Source organism: Artemia sp. Qi Xiang Cuo, chromosome 8 (genome assembly GCF_049724085.1).
Source record: "Artemia sp. Qi Xiang Cuo chromosome 8, ASM4972408v1, whole genome shotgun sequence".
Taxonomy (NCBI): domain Eukaryota; kingdom Metazoa; phylum Arthropoda; class Branchiopoda; order Anostraca; family Artemiidae; genus Artemia; species Artemia sp. Qi Xiang Cuo.
The window spans coordinates 34,236,351-34,251,868 of NC_142801.1; the positions used below are offsets into that span (position 1 = coordinate 34,236,351).

A 15,518-nucleotide genomic window follows, 5' to 3' on the forward strand; every position below is an offset into this window, starting at 1 on the left:
ACTCGTAAAAACTTCAGAGAGGGCTCATTTGATTGGAAACTGAAATTTCCAGTTCACTTTTTAAGTCAAAAGTGTTTTGAAGGGAAGCTAGCACCCCTCCCCCCCCCCCACCGAACGCCCTTCTTTCCCCAAATACACCCCATGAAAAATTTGATATAGCCAATTTGTTAAAAGTAGTTCAAAGATCATATATCACCAATTCCCGGGTCGACACCCCCCCACGGGCCTGGGGGCAGGCGCCGTAAGTTATGCGCTGGGGGCAAATATGGTTCTTATAGATGGGATTCTCGTATAAACTTCAGATAGGGCTCATTTGAGTGGAAATTAAAAGTTCTAGTTCACTTTTTCAGAGTCAAAAGAGATAGGAGGGGGAACTAGTCCCCTCCCACGCGTTTTCCTCCAAATACATCAGATAAAAATTTTTAGATAGCCATTTTATTAAAAATAGTTCAAAGGTCAGATAACAAAACTCTGATGTCGAGACCACCCCCTAGGGCCCGGGGGCAAGCATTGTGAGTCATGCACTTGCGTCATATAAGGTTTTTATGGAAGGGATGCTCGTATAAACTTTAGAGAGGACTCATTTGATTGGAAATTTGAAATTTCTAGTTTACTTTTTAACAGTAAAAGTGATCAGAGGGCAGTTAGCCCTCTCGCCCTTTTCCCCCAAATACATCAAATAATTTTTTTTAGATAGACATTCTGTTAAAAATAGTCCAAGTCAGATAACAAAAGCTCCGGTGTTGACACAATCCCTCAGGGCCCGAGGACAGGCGTTGTAAGTTATGCCCTTGGGGCATATATGGTTCTTATGGAAGGGATGCTCGTATAGACTTCAGAGAGGGCTCATTTGATTGGAAATTGAAAGTTCTAGTTTACCTTTTAAGAGACAAGACATCCAAGTGCAACAGCCCCCCCCACGCCTTTTTTCTCCCAAACCCAGCCGATAAAAATTTTGAAATAGCCATTTTTTTTAAAAATAGTTCAAATATCAGATAACAAAAACTCCAGTGTTGACACCCCCCCTCCGGGCCAAGGGAAGCCGTTGTAAGTTATTCCCTGGGGGCATATATGGTCCTTATGGAAGGGATTCTCGTATGGACACAACCCCCCAGAGCCCGGGGGCAGGTGTTGTAAGATATGCCTTGGGGGCAAATTCTCCTTACAGAAGGTATGCTTGTATAAAATTCAGAGAGGGCTTAATTGATTGGAAATTGAAAGTTCTAGTTCACTTCTTAAGAGTCTAAAGTGATCGGAGGGCAACTAGCACCTCCCCCTCCACTCCCTTTTCCCTCAAACCCATCCAATAAAAATTTTGAGATGACCATTTTGTTAAAAAAAAGTTCAAAGGTCAGATAAAAAGAAATCCGGTGTCAACACAGCCCCCCAGGGCCCGGGGATATGCGTTGTAAATTATACCCTTGGGGAAAATATGGTTCTTATAGAAGGGATGCGCATATAAACTCCAGAGAGGGCTCATTTGATTGGAAATTGAAAGTCCTAATTAACTTTTTCAGAGTAAAAAAAAGATCAGAGGGCAACTATACCCTCTTCCCTCCGCGCCTTTCTTCCCCAAACCCATCCAATAAAAAGGTTGACGTAACCACTTTGTTCGTCAGATATTAATATTCCGGGTAGACACAGCCCCCCAGGGCCTTGGGACAGGCGTTGTAAGTTATGCCCTGGGGGCAGATATGGTTCTTATAGAAGTGATACTCGTGTAAACTTCAGAGAGGGCTCATTTGATTGAAAATTGAAAGTTCTAGTTGACTTTTAAATAGTTAAAAGAGATCGAAGGGCAATAAGCCCCCCCCCCCCCCCCCCCCTTCCCAAAACTCATCCGATAAAAATTTTTAGATAGCCATTTTGTTAAAAATGGTTCAAACGGTAGATAATAGAAACTCCGAGGTTGACACAAACCCCCAGAGCCAAGGGGCAAGTGTTTTAAGTTATGTCCCGGGGTATATAAGGTTTTTATGTAAGGAGAGGTCGTATAAACTTCAGAAGTGGCTCATTTGATTTAAAATTGAAAGTTCTAGTTACCTTTTTATTAGTCAGAAGTTATCGGAGGGCAACTACCCCCCCCCCTCACACCCAAACACATCCTTTTTACCAAATGTATCCGATCAAAATTTTGAGATTGCTAGTTTTTTTCAAGTAGTCCAACGATCAGATAACAAAAACTTCGGGGTCAACTTACCTCCCCCAGAGCCCGGAAGAAGGGCAGTAACTTATGCTACGGGGGGTATATAAGGTTTTTATGGAAAAGGTGGTCGTATAAACTTTGGAGAGGCCTCAAATGACACACCCCCTAGCATTAAATCCGACCCCCTAATATCCTTACATTTGCAGCGCAAATGGGAGGATAGCTCTATATAGCTTACTGCTTGTGAGTGGTTATCTCTTATGTAAAGTTAATAATGTAATTATTTTTTTTCTGTTACTAAGTTTTAGACAATAGAAAACTAACGGTTATAACGGCAATAAGGTTTTGATGTTTTATTGTTTTTTTAGTTGTGCACTAAGATTAGTGAAAACAGGGCCACCACGGGAAGTTTGTGCACAGCCAGTCCCGCCCACCCCTTAGTATTACCCCCCTCCTTTTGTCCTTTTCCCCCAAATGCATCATCAACGATTTTATCAAATTTTGAAATAGCCATTTTTTTCCAAATATAGTCCAAAATTCAAATTGCTATAACTTAGGGGTTGAAATAGGGGTATAACTTAGGAGTTAATTGCATATAAATAGAATATAAGATTTTTGTGGAAGGAGTGGTCGTATTAACTTTTGATGGGGCTCAATTGACCGGATACTGAAACTTCTAGTTTTTTTAAGGGTCAAAGAAATTAATGGGCAATTAGCCCACGCCCCAATTTTTCAAAGGGCATCCGGTCAGAAGACACTTCAGAGTATCTCCTCCCAGTCCTGTTTTTCAAACAAATATAAAGATGTATAAGCGAGCAATCAGTGAAGTTATTATATACTGAGAATCTCCCATATCTACCGCAAGCACTAATAATATACACTTTGGCAAAGAGGCCTGTTCAAAGTTACAAGGAGAGGTATAAAACAAAAAAAGAGGTGAAAAAAACAAACAGAGCATAAGCCTTTAAAATTGGAAGTTTGGGAGGAAACAACCACCGACGCTGCTTCTAATTTATGAACATTCTAATATTTAATCCTGTGACACGCCCTCTTCGAAATGATTTTTTTTTACGTAATTTATCCATATGCCAGTCAAAGTTGAAGCCAATACGGGAGAAGAAAGTCTTCAATGCATAAATCAAGAAGAATCCGAAAAAAAAACAGTTTGGAGACCGTTTTTTTCAGAAAATACATGTCGAATAATTTCAAGCTTCACATCACTGATGAGCAAATAGCAAAGGATTACCTTGAAGACCTCCCAAGACATCGATGATAAAGAAGGCCAGCCTATTCAATGTTGGAAGAGATTGAGAGTCATTTTTCCAACTTTATAGGCATATACTAATTTGAACTGCTTACAATACATCTTGAAAGCTCAGGGTATTCTTTTTCAATCCCATAAATAAGCAAAATGATTGCATAAGAAGTTGATTTCTTAAGAAACGAACTCTGAGACTTTTTTGTCAGATTAAACATATGCTTGAGAGTTGACAAAGCAAGGAGAAACACACAAATTTTTTTATTAGTTATTTTTAAACAATGTTTATATAGTTATTTTTGGACCATTTCAACACTACTTGGTTGATTTACCAACCAATTTGCAAGTAATTCTTATTTGCAATATCAAATCCAAGCTTCACACAGTAATTTTCTTTTTTTTTTACACAATCCAAGGGTGGAGGTTTAAAGCGAACAAAACACATCGTGAAGGCGGGAGGGGGTGGATAGGAATCAAAAGTATAACTCTTCTGAATAAGTTCAAAACTAGAAGTGATACTGTAAGTAACATACAAAATAAAAGAATTGGAATATTTAAAAGAAACATACATGTTGCTTTACGACTAGGCTCTTTACACCTTCCATGAATGATGCTGAAGTTTTTGCAAGTTTGCTAAAAAGAGAAGCAGCCTTTGTGCCACCCCCAAAGTAGTAGTCACCGCCAGTGGTGGTGGATATCTGTGGCTGAGAATATGCCCTACAAAGGAGAAAGCAAGAAATGTTAATTTTAAGTACTAAGAACGTTGGGATCATTGTTAGTGGTAAAACAGGCACAAATTGAATAGTTTTAAACACGTGTTTTGGAAGGCTCGGCTTTCAAGTTGGGATCGAAAGTTAAACTCTGTATAGCATAGAGATATTACACAATATATAAATCCCACACGCACATTTACTTAATATTCAATACAGAAATACTAGCAAAAAGAGCGCCTAAAAAACGGAACATTCGGATCAATCCACGCCAAATCATTCAATTGCGTCTACGCTAAAAATTCTAATTTTTCTGGAATAATTTCCAGCTGTTAATAGCAATGATAATAAAGGCTGAGTTTTTCCAAACTTTCTGGGTAGGCCTTGGACTGTTGAGGATGGACTCATTCGAACAGATATTGAAAATTCTAGCGGCTTTTCGAAGTAGCAAAAGAGACCACATCACAGCAAAGTAGCGTTTTCCAACCTTTTGCGACGCAAAACAGCAATTTAAGTCCTAAGAGGACCAAACTGCTAATAAGTTTAAAAATTCTGAGACAGCCAATAGAATTAGAATTATCAGAAAATAATCAATTCAGTTTCCCAGTTTCTGAGGTCATATTACCGTACGGCGGCGCATTTGTTCCGAAAGGTATATGCGGCCCAAAAAAAATAAACGGTCAATACCGATATATATTTAATCTTCAGTGCTCTAGCACTGCCTTAGTTTAGAGATACTTAACCGTATTATTTTTTTTTTCTTCGACCCCTTCGTATGTAAGGGGTGGTCGTGGAGGTTTGGAGGTAGCTCATTCGTTAGGCTCATTTGTTCTAGTGTTTTTTTTTAATGGTTGAAGGTGATTGGAGGGCATCCACCTCTCCTCCAACAACCTTTTTACTACTCTGGCCCTCCATAGTCTCTCAAGACATCCGATAAGAATTTCCAAATAATCATTTTCCTCAGAATAGTCGAATAAGTGCCCCTCACCGGGCGGACATGAACTCCACAGCCCCTATGGCTAGTGCTGTGATATATGCAAATTGTTTACAGATGTGTTTTATGGTGGAAAAAGGAAGAGGGATAGGCTCTTTGATATTGGATTTCCGATTGGCTCAAACTTAAATCTGATAGTCCTTAAGTCAAAGGGCCCCAATTCGCATCCCAAAAAAAGTAAAATTAAGAAAATATAGTAGTTCACCTGAAAATGGGGCCCAAAAGGGACATTAACCATTTTTCTGAACGGCCTGAAACTTAAGCCGTAAGTACCTCGGACAAGGAGACACTGACAGACTCATGTTATTAGAGTGTAGAGTCACTGAATTGGACTTACAATATTTCCCACTTACAATTATTACTTACAATTAAAACTTACAATTAGTAGAGAGGGAGGTGCTACTCGTGTCACCCACCCCTGCTGCCACCTACAACTTTTTTTAACACCAAATATGGGCATAGCCTCCCTAGGGAGAACACGTGGTTAATGGGGTCAATGACCTCTTTTTTCCAAGGTCGATGTTGTTGTTGTTGTAAGTGCACGCTCTCAGCGAATGTCAAGGTCGATTTATTTGTTGTTGTTGTTGTTGTATGTGCACGCTCTCAGCGAATGTCAAGGTCAATTTATTTGTTGTTGTTGTTGTTGTAAGTGCACGCTCTCAGCGAATGTCAAGGTGTCCAGAAATAGGAAACACTATTTGTTGTTGTTGTTGTTTTGGGAACGCTCGAGGCGAATGTTATGAGTTTCCAGAAATAGGAAACCGTTAGATTACGTGTTTCCTTCTCAGTCAATCAGAGGGCTTGCTTACATAACAATTCACCCTTGAGATTTCGTATATAACGGACATGCAATGTGATTTAATTATCAGAAAGTATTTTGACTTAGTTGATACAACAATGGATAATATTGATGAATTAGAAGCCTTGGCAAATAAAATTTACCAAATAAGTAAATTTTTATTTTTTATTTTAAAATAAAATTTTTTTCCTTGGTCACCCTCCAGTATATTCAGGTGGTCACCCCTCCCCCCCCTCATACTCTAATACAAACATCACTATACAATCTTTATACTCGATAGAAAACATAAAATATATTCTTTTTACCCTCAAAACCTAACCCCCTCCCCCATTGTTTTACAACCAAAATTCTCGCAAATAGAAATAATTTTCTTTTCGTTAAATTAATGTGATTTAAAGTGTCTACTGACTTCTGTCAATTTTTAAAGAAAATGCCGCTCTGTTTTGACACAATGCTCTATGCGAGGTTAAAATTAGCTATCACCCTTTTCCGGCTTTGTTTACGAACGTCAAAGAAACTGTTCTTCCGTCAAAATTAAAACACAATATGCATTTGCAATAATTAAGCGCAGACGCGACGCTCTATTTTGGAGAAGTGAAACAGATTATTTCAAATTAAGGTCTAACAATATATTTAGGACATTATGTAAAAGGGGGGAGAGGGGGCAATGCCTCACTTCTAACAGCCTCGTTGCAAGTAAATTATGTAAAAGGGAAGAGGGAGAGGATAATGCCTCAATTCTATCGCCATCATTGTAAAATGAAAACAAACTGTGCAATGCTGATATGCAAGGCTAGAAAGAAAAGTCTTTGGGAGTTGCATGAAGCTTATATTATGTGTAAATTGAATAGCATTTTAACCTATGTTTGCAAAATTTAGGCCTATAGGCCACTGGGTTAACGATCTTTTTTTTATCTAATTTAAAGCCTATAGACTGGAACATTTAATATTTTTACAAGTTGTCTAATAAAAACGTTTGATTTCTAAGTCTAATATATTTCTCGCGAAATTTTTACTTTTTGCTTTGCTGAAAAGGGGTGGAGGAGGGGGCTTCTTTGAGATAAATGCTTTACTAGACAAATTATGTCTGACAATAAAGTCTGTAAAAGGAGGTACTAATTTCTTTCTTTAAAATAAAGGGGAAAATTATTTTGATACTAATTTTTTCTCTTCTTTAAGGAAAATTATGAAGAATGTATTTCGGCCCCTCCAGCTGTAAAAAGAGCTAGGGGTAACGCATATAGCGAAGAATGCACGCCTCCTCCAGCTGTAAAGGGAGCAAGAGTGGGTGAGACAGCCCGATCAGTGCCAGCCCCAATGCAGTCTAGTCAAAAACCGAAAAGACAATGGGCCACACGGGTGGAGAATTTCGCTATACAAGCCAGCGACATCGATGCCGTATATATGCAAGCCCCTCTAATCGAGCCTCAATGCCGCCTCGTCAAGTTGCAGCCTCGGCTGCACGAGCCCGGTATATCACTAGCCCGACTGCGAAAGATAGTGATGGACATGATATGATCCATTTGAACCCCAATCATACAGCAGGGCTTTCAGGACAAGATACAATGCCTGGGACTTCAAGACTAGCCGTAGACCAAACATTGGATCCTTCTCACGCAATATCTGAGCTATCAGCTCCCCATCAAGTGCCAGTGCACTCTCCTCAGCTGTTTCCGTCAAGTCCTGTGCCTTCCATGCAAGATAGAAGGGATGGCTCCTTCAGGCCAGTCATAGACCAACCAATGGCTCCCTATCATGTAATGGTCAAGCCTCCAGCTTCCAGTCAAGTGGTTGATCAATTTGAAGACGTGAGTATTTTTTTTTAATCAAATAAGCTATTTTTAGCTGTTAGAGACCCTTTTACTCTTTACTTTTGTCTTTTCACTGTTTTCTATTATTCAAGACCAAGAAATATCAAAACAAACCGATTTTTCAACCTAATACAACCTTGTCGAAGATATTAAAATGTTCTTTTCACTCTAATCCCCTCCCAACACCCCGTTTTAAATTTCACTGTTCCATCCACTCAGAAATACCTAAATATAATTTTTTTGCTTGTCAAACCGCTCTTTTTTTCTAATCTTTACTATTTTCTATGCATTCCTATCTCTTCACTATCACATACAGTTTTAGATACCTTTGAAACTCTGTGAATGCTATTCTTCACATAGTTTTAAGAGAGAGATTATTCCTTTTATCTATCTCTTACATATCAGCGTTCTAATTTACACTGAATATTTCTAAATAGCTTTCTATCATGCCAAGATTTCAACGAGGGGAAACCAAGCTAACGGTTTCCGGTATTTTTCTCGTCTGAAGTTCAATCTTGGAAATCAGAAGACTCGCACGCGACAGGTTACCATAATTAAACTCATGAGTTCACTGAATCTGTGTGGAATTAGAGAAAAATAGCGACTTATGCAGTCTAAGCGAATATTTCAACTTTTGACGGGCATTATGTAAAGGGGGAGGGTCGGGAAGCGCTGCGGGAAGCGCTGCGGGCTCAAGACGCATTGTGAGGAAGCGCGTCAGGAAATACCATGGTCCTATAGAAGCGCTGCGGGATGCGCTGCGGGTCCAAAAAGCACCACGAAAAAAAAAACTAGCACTTAATTATTTTAGTTTTAGTAGTTTAAATATTTGACTATCTCTTTTTTTGAACAAATTGCCGCCTTCTATGTAAAGCGTTGTGTTAGATTGTAAATATCTTAAGTTGGAACTTTCAGATGAATTAACCAAATGCTACTACTAAGCGCTGACTTTAAATAATAATCCAAATTTTAAAAACAGTAGGGATGATTTGAACACTTTGAAAATAAGCTATTTTTCATTTATAGATTGTACGATCATTGGTCCCATATTCACCATTTTCCTCATCAGCTGGTGAGGGAGAGGGCGCATCGGTGGACTAACAAAACAATTCCCCATGGAGTGACTCTCTACTGGAAGTACTGTTAAATATTTATGAGTTTATAAACGATTTTCTTTTTAATATAGATAATAGCACAGCTGGGCAGGGGGACTTGAGCCCAAATACACTACAGCTTCTGGAGGATTTTACAAACGAATTAACGGGGAACCCTCCTCCTCCTCCAGCCTCCGATACCCTAACGAATCCACTTCAAACAACTGAAGTGGAACATACCCCAGATATTGTTGAACAACTTGGGGGAGGGGGAGGGGATGATATACAAGAGGGGGAGGGGGGTACAACTTTTCCCGATTTTCAATTGTCGAATACAATTTTAAATGCAATAGTTGTTTACACTGCGACGTTTGGGGATCCTTTTAATTCACTAATGGGGGGAAAATTTGTGTTTGATCCCGTAGAAATTGTGAATGACTATGTAGATATAATTCGTGCGCTACTGTAGAATCTAATTCAATTGTGGGGAGGTAGGGATTCAATTAAGATGTCTATCGTTTTAAAGGTTTTTTATTTAAATGAGGGGGAAAGCGAGGTTTATTATTATTATATACACTCTAAGATGAGCGTAATTTAATCAAACTTAGAAAATTTTGTGGGTGCTTTCATGGATTGGGTAGATCAAATTATTGCGCATCTTGAGAAATATAACGAAAATGGGAGCGGGTCTGTAGTTTTATTTATTGAAAATTTAAGCGTTAATATTTGTAAATTTAAGAAAGCTTTTATTTTAAGAGGGGGGGCGAGGTCTGAGAGGGATACTATTTTAAATTATAATCCAGATCTAGTAGGTTGTAAAGGTGTCCAGAAGATCTGTTTTGAAACAGGTCAAAAATGTTTCATGTATGCTTTCCTCATATCAGCATACGAGTCTCTAGCACGTGACGCTACCAAGATGATTGCAGATCATTGGGTTGTACATGGGGAGGAAGGCTATGATTTTTCCGCTATATGTATCTTGTGCTGGAAGTGAAAAGTATCAGCAGCGCTAAGAAGCATTGATATTTTTGAACGAGACACTGCCTATTTAAATATTAGCATGGCAGTGGTTCAGTTCTGGCCAGGATTTTAAGATTAAACTTATTTTCAAAAGAGAGGATTGTTTTCTTCAGTATGGAATCCGTCAAATGATTTGGTTAAACACGGGGTGTGGTTGTTATACACACCCCCTAGTGAACCGAATGCAATTGGCCCTTTTACCCCGATTACCGACATTAGTAGAGTTCTGGGGGGTGGTAAGCATAGGGGGGAGTGTTTCTACTGCCCGACATGCCTGTCTTGATTCCATAGCGATATAAAACTACGGGGTCATATGCAGCATTGTAGCTGGCATGACTATCAGACAGTGGAAACGGTTTCTGGGGATAGGTCCATTTTACGCTTTAAAATCTTCCAAAACACCCTTCTCAAGTGAAACAAAATATCTTTGGACTGTGAAGCCAAGCTGGTGGAGATGAATGACCCCCAATATCCAAACCGTATCAAAGAATACCAGGCAATTGCTTTGTCCTATGCTCATGCACAAAGAGACAGTTCTAACACCATGAAGTTGTTAGAAATAGACGAGAAATTGGACGAGAATAAGTGTATCGTCAACGCATTAACTAAACTGATTGGCACGGATAATGGTGCTAATTCTCGTTTGAGAAATACCCATTATCCAATGGTGTTGTCTGTAGAGGATCGTCTCGCGATTAAAAATCAAAAAATATGTTGGGTTTGTAAGGGGGAGTTTGAAGAGGAGGATAAGGGGAAAAAGGGAAAAGAGGGGGGAGGGGGAAAGTCAGAGACCACGATCACATGTGGCAGGAAATATCCTCGGGGGGTCGTAATGTTAGGGGGGTAGCACATCAATCATGTAACTTAAACGTCAGCCAGCAGTTTTTATCCCAGTTTGCATCCACAACTCTATTTATGATTTAAAATTTATTTAGACGGTACTGGCACGTATGCACAGGGAGGGAGTGGGAGTAGACAGTCCATGGGTAAATAATACATTTTCCTATAACATTATTACCAAATCGGCCGAAAAGTGGGCAGTGGATAATGGACGTACGTGCTGGAATAAAATCAGGTTTTTAGGTTGTTTTAGTTTTTTTCCGAAGGCATTGAGCCAATTGATTCAAGCACAGAAAAGCGACAATTTCGATAGCTTTCCCTTGCTTAATCAGCACTTTCCAGACAGTGAAATGTATAATCTATTAACCTGCAAAGGCGTATACGCATATGATTATTACTGTTCTGGCGCTCGCTTAAGTGAGGTGAAACTACCTCCAATTGAAGCTTTTTACAATTCACTGACCAACAGTGAATGCACAGCCGAGGAGTATGAGTTTGCCAAGAAGGTGTGGGCTAAGGGGAATTGTAAAAATGGGTGGGATTATTGTAGACTGTACTTGGCCAGTGACGTTTTAACTCTGTTGGATATAGTCTGTAAGAATACAGACCAAATCTATTCAGAGTTCGGGTTAGATATAGGATATTATTTTTCCACACCCCATTTAGTGATGGATTTGATTTAAAAATTAGTAGGGAGGAAATAGGCCTAATCACAGATGTAGATCAACACCTTTTTGTAGAGCGTTCAATGAGGGGAGGGTATGTTTTTCATGGGGACCGCGTCTTGTCAACCGATCCGAGCAGACAAAGCACCGGTGTAAATTCAAATGTAGTGTTCTTGGACATGAACTGGTTATACCCCTCGGCAATGTCCCACTACTCTTTGCCATGTGGGAACTATCAATGGCTTGAGAATCCTTGTGAGTTCCCCGACATTAACACCGTCGAGGACAACGGGCCACAAGGATGGTTCTATGAAATTGACGGTCACATTCCGCTGGCGCTTCACGACTCAGTCAAAGATTTTGTTTTTCCCTGTATCAATCGACCAGTGACCAGGGACTCGCTGAGCCCCTACAATCGATCATTGCTTGAGGATGTGGGGATGCATTGGACTCCCTCTAAACAAAAACTGATTACTGATTTGGACCCTAAAGAGAATATCGTTGTTCACCATGTGCTTTTGCACTGGAGGGTGAACAATGGTTTCAAGATCACCAAAATACATAGGGTCCTGCAGTTCAATCAGAAACCTTATTTGAAAACGTTTATCGATACTTTTGTCGATAAACGCTCTAGGGCAAACTCGAAGGTAGAGAAGGACTTGTACAAGCTCATCCTAAATTCAGCGTTTGTCAAAATGTGTGAAAGCTTACGTAATAGATCTCTCAGTGACTTCGTGACTGACCCTCTAGAGTGTGTACGAATTATTACCGACCCCAATTTTACATCATTCACGAGCATAGAGGCTGGCATGGTTCTTCTACACAGGAAAAAGCGAAATGTGGTACTGAACAAGAATATAGCAGGCGGTAGTTCAGTACTAGAAATTTCAAAAAAGCTCATAGTGTCGTTTTTTTACAATGTGTGCAAGGTGCAATGGCCCCCGGAGGGGGCGGTTAAAGTTTACTATGGGGATACAGATTCTCTGCTGCTAAAGGTAAATGGGACCGAAGATTTATTGGGTGATTTATAAAAGGGGGAACACATCAGCTCGTGGATGGATTTCCCCAACTGGAATCCATCACTTTACCCAGAGTTGGTGAAACATCAAGCCCCCAACCAACTATTAATGTTAAAATCAGAGACGGGGAGTGATTTGATATCCAGGGGGGTATTCCCTGGCCCTAAAGTTTAGTGCGTGAAAACTCATGGTGGGGACGAAAAGAAGGCGTGTAAAGGGGTGCCCAAACATTTTGTAAAGAGCAATTTCAACATGAGCGTATATAGAGACTGTGTAGAAAGTAACCTAGTTCCGAGAGCACAGGTGCTTGCAATTAACTCTCAACAGTAAAGAAATTGTGGTGTAAGAAAAGAAAGCAAGGCACAGTCATGTATATCTGACAAAGCCCATTTGTTAGAGAATAGTTTGAGTGTTTTGCCACATGTTCACAATCATTTTTTAGACCGAGTTGAATGCATTAACTATCGTAATCAACTTGGTCTGGATAAATTAACCTAATCTGAACTAACCAACTAACCACCACCACCAATCCCATTCATAAATTAAATGCTCCAACCTCATCTTAACCCAACCTCATCTAACCCAATCTAACCACCACCACTGACCCAACTACTAACCTGTAGCAGCAGTGACGACAACTATTGTATACAGTTTTTTCACCCCTACCGTTCCCGGGGGGGCCCTTCCCGCGGCCGCCCAGGGGGTGGGGGGTGCCACCCACGGCCGGCCGGCCTTCGGCCCCGCGACCCCGGGGGGGGGGGGACCCCACCTTTAAATTCACTGTTATGTTCAACTGTGCTAGTTCAGAATTTTCAAGTGTGTTTTTTTTCAAGTGTTTTTTTCAAGTGCTCATGTTTTGTACAGAAAAGTGTGTGTTTGCTACTAATGTAAATAAAGTGTTGCTGTTGATGGACAAAGTGTTTAAAGACAATAAGTGTTGCTCTTCATGGACAAAGTGTTTAAAGACAATAAGTGTTGTTCATGTTGATGGACAAAAAAGTGTTTAAAGACAATAAGTGTCATTTTTATCATTGCAGTTCATGTTGTTCAAATAGAGTTTTCATGCAGCGTCGAAGTAATTGCTGCCATGAAATATTGTTGTTGTTCTTGTTGAACAATTGTCATTCTTTTCCTTGCAGTTCCTGTTGAACAAATATTTTTTTTCATGTTGTCGAAATAAATGCTGCCATGAAATATTGTTTTTTTGTTGTTAACCAGTACTAGATAGATCTATGGGAAAATTATTGCTACTACTACTTATTCATTGGGCATGTATGATTTACAGTTAGTTGTAGTCCAACAGCAGCAGCAGCAGAAGCAACAACATGTATCAATTTAAAACACCCTTCAGGTCGTTTCTGTGTGGGCCCTCAATGTCGGGGAAAACAACACTCTTAACTAGAATAATTCGAAATTGCGATAAAATGTTCTTGTAAAAGCCGAAAAAAATCTAATATTGCTATAGTATTTGGAAGGAGTCCTATGATCAAATAAAAGCTATTGCCACAACCCTACCAATACAATTCATACGGGGACTTGATGTTTTCAATAGTATTGAATCGAACTCGTGGTTGATTATTGAAGATTTGGCTGAATCCATTGAACAGTTCTCACAGGAAATGCTACAACTGTTCACCGTTCACTTCCACCATGAACACATTTCCATAACCCAAGTTCTACACAATCCGTTTCATCAGAGAAAATGTATGGGAACCCTTGCTTTGAATTGCACTATCTATACTTTCTATCGGGTTGTTCGTGATTCTAGCTCACTCATAACTCTCAACAAACAGATATACCCAGGCGCCCCTAAAGTTCTGTTGTCAGCGTACACTCAGGCGACTAACAAACCATACAGTTACATTTTGCTGGATCCTAAACAGAGCACACCCGAGGATCTACGTGTAGTCACCGATATTTTCAACAATGAAATTACAGTATATATTCCAGTGAACAGTAGAAAAGGCTATTAGTTGACGTTATGACACTGAAGAAACTACACGAACAACGGCATTTATTTTCCGTTTTAAGCACTTCAAAACCCTTGCTCAGGAAGGGCATACTCAAACATGGTGTTGACAAATATTTCATTAATCTAATATCTGAACTTTGTTTAAATTTAACTGAGGGCAATGTTCAACTGCCAGAAGGTGTTACACAACAGACAAAGAAACATCGTTCCACTATACGCGCCTTGGCTTGTAAAAACAAGGTAAAAAAATAAAAAAAAAACACGGCTCCTTCAAGCGGGCGGTAGCTTTTTCACACTTTTACTGCCAATAATTGCAGGACTTGTAAACAGTTTTCTCTAGAGAATGGCTAAACCCTATAAATTGACACCATTTGAACTTGTCCTCTCACCCGTCGAACATTTTGAAGACAATCTAAGCAAATTCATTAATGATGAGAATATTGCCGATGATAAAAAACTACTTTTACTCCAAGATGCATTGCGACGTGTGGACAAACATAAACCTTATCGTGAGAGACCCGTCGCTGTCGCCACTGATCCCTCTAAACAGAAAACATCTCCTCATGATTCTGCAGCAGCATCAAAGGAGAAGGAATTCAATTCAATTGTATCGAAAATTGGCAACCTACTGCCAGTGACCTATCGAGAACAAAGTAAAAGAGTATTATCATATCTCATGTTTGAAACTGCTGATGAACAAGTTCAAGTCGATAGCACAGGTAAACAAATTATAATTCAGGGAAAAATTTATAATCTAGTTGATTTAATTTGTGATATGGTGACGAATCGTAAAGTACTTTTATCCTTTGACAATAATCTATACACCTTTCTAATTGTATCAAACTTCCCCAAAAGTCTTATTGGCAATAATCAAATTCTTAAGAAACTAAGAGAATATAGTCCTCCTCCAACACCAGCACCAACACCATTTAAAAAAGAAGAAGAAGATTCAATATTTGAAAATACTAATAGCAGCAGCAGCAATGATTTTACAACACCTGTGGCTGCTAGTCAAAAGCGAAGACGAATTGATTCATCCTCCAGTGTGCAAAAGGGAGTGGACATTACACTACGTGTTTACGTTCAAAATGGATAAAGTTCTGAAAGGTGTCTATGAAAATATTGGTGAAGCGAGGAGTTTAAGTTCTCTCAAAACGCTTTCTAAAGTTGTCTCCGGCACCACCACATTG

At 39.5% G+C, this 15,518-nt stretch overlaps 1 protein-coding gene across 1 annotated transcript in view; it reads right to left on the reverse strand.

Annotated features, from left to right (window-relative positions):
- Window positions 1–15,518, reverse strand: part of LOC148949349 (protein sly1 homolog) — a 204,263-nt gene that overhangs the window by 51,422 nt on the left and 137,323 nt on the right. Inside the window, exon 12 of the mRNA XM_089093385.1 lies at window positions 3,974–4,121. Coding sequence (XP_088949511.1) covers window positions 3,974–4,121 — 148 coding nt within the window. The remainder of the gene's footprint in view (window positions 1–3,973; window positions 4,122–15,518) is intronic.